General features: G+C 51.8%; 1 protein-coding gene across 1 annotated transcript; it reads right to left on the bottom strand.

The window, feature by feature from the left end:
* Nucleotides 1-724: 724 nt before the first annotated feature.
* QC762_0025570 (uncharacterized protein) lies at nt 725-3,111 on the bottom strand (the record flags this gene model as incomplete). The annotated part of the gene is made up of 6 exons (XM_062883143.1): nt 2,905-3,111; nt 2,648-2,840; nt 2,474-2,597; nt 1,963-2,418; nt 1,490-1,540; nt 725-1,435 (listed from the first exon to the last, which is right to left on the bottom strand). Exons 1-6 carry the CDS (start codon nt 3,101-3,103, stop codon nt 725-727), a joined length of 1,734 nt encoding a protein of 577 aa, XP_062750045.1. The 5' UTR covers nt 3,104-3,111.
* Between the last annotated feature and the right edge of the window lie 687 nt (nt 3,112-3,798).

The raw sequence follows: 3,798 nt of genomic DNA on the forward strand, positions 1-3,798 counted from the left end.
GAGGGCAAAAAGATGGGTACTACTACTACTACTATGCGGGGGCAGGAGGAGGAACAGGAAGTCTCGTTGAGGCTTGGGGATCTGAAGGATCGGCTGCCGTTTTGGTCGAGGAGGGAACCCGCTCTGGAGATCAAGTCGGTGGCGCTTCTGTCCAAGAACGCGCGGTTGGTGGGCGCGCTTGAGGTTGGGGGTGTCGATACGGCGGGGCTCCCGGCTGAGGTGACGGATGTTGGCTGTTGCAGGATGAGGAGCTGGTCAGGATTGACTGGTGTGACGAGCCTGGATGGGTGGGAGGTCAAGATCGACAGCAAGGTTCAGGTCTTGGGGGAGAAGGAGGACAAGGTTGAGGCTGTCTATTTGTTGATCAACTATGGGTTTGGGGCGAGGAAGGTCTGAATGGGCGTGGTTGGGTGCCCGATTTCATGGTCCTCGACTCGTATCAAACAAACTCAAAATATGATGATCTTCACAAAGCATTGATAGGTATAAAAGGCCTTAGAAGAGAGTTAAGAGGCCCTTTACTAAGTTTTGGGACCGAGGGAGAGTCCGTAAAGGTTCTTTGATACTATCGCAGTTTCCATTCTTCTATCCATAGCGTGATACTGGCGCAACGAGCCTCAGCAGATTCACTGTGAGTTTCAATGCTTCAGATTTGTTTCATTAACATAACCGATACTGTATCAGCGAATATCTTACACACGAGCACTCATTACGTACTGCCCAGCTAATCTACGCCATTCCATACATCATCACCATATCCCCTCCTTCTCAACCACCCTTCCAACACCCCCCATCCTCCATCTGTGCAAAACACTTCTCTCTTCTTGCCAATTTTCTTGCTGGCCCCTCTGAGCATAGAAGCCGCCATCTTCCCCGAGTCGCCATCCAAACAAACAACAAGTGTTTGTCTCTCATCATCTTCGTCCCTGTGATCCAACACACCAGCCTCTTTGAACGCGGCATTCATTTCCTTCCATCTCTCATAAACAGCCTGCGGATCCCCATAAAAGTCTTCCTTTGTCGCTGACAATGGAATATTCACCGCATTCCTCAGATGAGATTTGACAAACTCCGCTCTTGGCCGTACATCGATGACCTTCACCATCGAAGGGAGCTGTGACTCAACACTGGTTGTCGTAGCGACACTGTACACGGAGGATGATGGTGAGGCCGATGAGAAAATCGTCGAGGCAGACTCCGAGATGTCTGACACCGCGCCTGGAGAGCAATCCCCGAACATCCCCTCAACTGGCTGCTGTTCCTGTCTGGACGTCCTTGATGTTCGTGTTGTTGTGCAAGCACAAGAAGAGGGCACCATGCACAGCATCTCCAGATCGTACTTCCCAGCACCCTCCCCAACCAACATATCGACCGCTTGTTCTGGCGTGAGGAACCATCTCTCGTCGTAAGGGTCTTGGTCAACCTCCAACAAGCACTGTTACTTGGTCAGTCATACTCCTTTTTTTCCCGTGCTTTGATGACAGCATACCTGATTCCTGATTCCGGGAAACTCCTCTTCTCCCAACTTTTGATAGTACAACTCCATTGTTACGCCCCAAGCGTAATACCCCTGTACAGGAACCACTGGGTGTCACGGTTCTGGAAGACAGTGGGGCCACGAGGGACCGATCAGGAGCGGGCCGGGGACCGTCTGTAAGTCAACGGTCCACGGTCCAGTATCGGCCAATCAGGAGCGGACCGGAGACCGTCTGTAAGTCAACGGTCCACGGTCCACTGGTCTATATACACGGAGGAACTGGCTGGTGTAGATAGACAGTTCCTCATGCAAGCAATCAAGTTCATTTGTCTACAATCTACTCTCAGTAGCTCTTTGTTAGAACAACCTGTTGTTGACAGTGAACCCGTGTCTGAGACGCTTGTCACAACCTTCGATCATCCTGTCATATTCACCTCTGGCGTACTGCCTTGCAGTCTGTATCCATTTCTGGTGCAGGTTGTAACATTCATATACTGATACGGCAAATCCGCACACAAAAACACACAGTTCACCTCTCCTCTTTCATCCCTCTTTAACCCCTCGGTTCCATTCTCTCTTAACCACTCCAGCAGTCCATGAAGTGCCTCCCCTGATGACGGCCCGCAGATAATCCCATACCTGCTCAGCCTCATACTCATCCTGAAAGAATCCTCGCTCTTGACACTAACAAACTCATCAATCGTCTCCCTCCACGGAAACGGACTTGACTCAAACCCTGGAAAATGCCTCGGTCCCGGTGTTGGATCCCCAAAGACATTGCAAACTCCCACAACTTTGATGTCAGAAGAAAGATGAGATTTGAGACATCGCCCCGTGCCAGTTATGCAACCCCCTGTCCCAATAGTAGAGCAAAGAACCGACAAAGAGGGCATTTGCAGCGCGAGTTGGGGGGCAGTGTGGTTGTAGTGTGATTGCCAGTTCTATCCCATCATCAGTCCAGTCCACACACTAAGGGAAAAAAAACGTTCAACTCACCGCATCATTATCATACTGCCCCAGATAACACACCTCCTCCTCCTCCCTCGCCTTCCTCCTCAGTCTCGCCATGATCCCTTTCGGGTCTGACGGTTCCTGCTGTGCCAACCCGCCATACAACGATCTACCATCTCGTCAGCACCCCTCTCAATCCCATTTTCCAAGAATACTCACATCCCCACCCCAAAAAACCTCAACACCCTCAAACTCTCCCTCGTCTTCTTATTCGTCACCCAAGCCTCAACCCCCTCATGTCCCCACAACGCCCGTCCAATAACCCCCATGCTGAGCACCGTGCTCCCGGAGCTAGCCTCGACGATTCTTTTAGCGGTGCGGGCTTTGGGGGAGGTTTTGAGCATCTCTAACGCTGTCCCACCAATAACACATCAGCAAGAAGAAGAACACATATCAGAAAAAGGGGGCCGATAAACCAGGAAGAGACTTGACATTCTGCGCCGGCAAAGCAGTCAACATCTTCGCATAAATCCTCACGCCATCCTTCCGGAATGGGTTCAACGCAGCAGGTAACTCGACCAGCGGCAGCGGTGGGTTCTGCTCAGGGTCAAAGTAGTTGGACAAGGAATCTGGACCGGAGAAGACGTTGAGGGGGTTGGGGTTTGTGTATGCCATGTTGAAGGGCTATACAAAAATGGAATCCAAACAAAACGATGATAGTGTTCAAATTGCAAAACAAGGTGAACAAAGGTGAATGAATGTGTAAGATACCAAACATCCCCCCCCTAAATCGGAGCACCTCTCTGATGTAAATAACTCCCCCCTTCGGTCCCCCCCACCCGCATACATGTTCCGTCGTCACCAAGTATGTACGTACCCTCTCCCGGAAATCCAGCCTGTCTACCCACACACACACCACTCCCAGCAACTTGACACATGGGTTCTCCCATCACGCTGGAAAAGCACCCTCTGGGCAGGAGCTCGGCAAAGGTTGATCACCCACACATCCTACCTACCAAGGTTCCTACCTACCTACCAAGGTTCCTACCCACCACCATCCCACAAGGCACCTCACCACCCCTCACCCGCCCCTGCCTCAAATTCCCTTGCCGGGGAACAAATCAAGTTACTCCCGCAAACTTGCTCTGATCTTGCGCACCTTGGTAGACAATAATCGAGCCCCGGCTGCACGGTCTAGGTAATGTAATGTCGCCATCCCGAACTCCCTAACCGAGAGGCTCGTGGTAGTTTGGGCCAAAATACCAATTCTCTTGGACCGCGCGCGGACGAATGAGAGCGCGCCGCACACCAACGCCGGTTGTGGGTCTCCATGCGGACAGGGGGGGGCCAAACTACCAATGCCAAACTAC

The sequence above is a fragment of the Podospora pseudocomata genome (genome assembly GCF_035222375.1).
Source record: "Podospora pseudocomata strain CBS 415.72m chromosome 1 map unlocalized CBS415.72m_1, whole genome shotgun sequence".
In the NCBI taxonomy this organism is placed as follows: domain Eukaryota; kingdom Fungi; phylum Ascomycota; class Sordariomycetes; order Sordariales; family Podosporaceae; genus Podospora; species Podospora pseudocomata.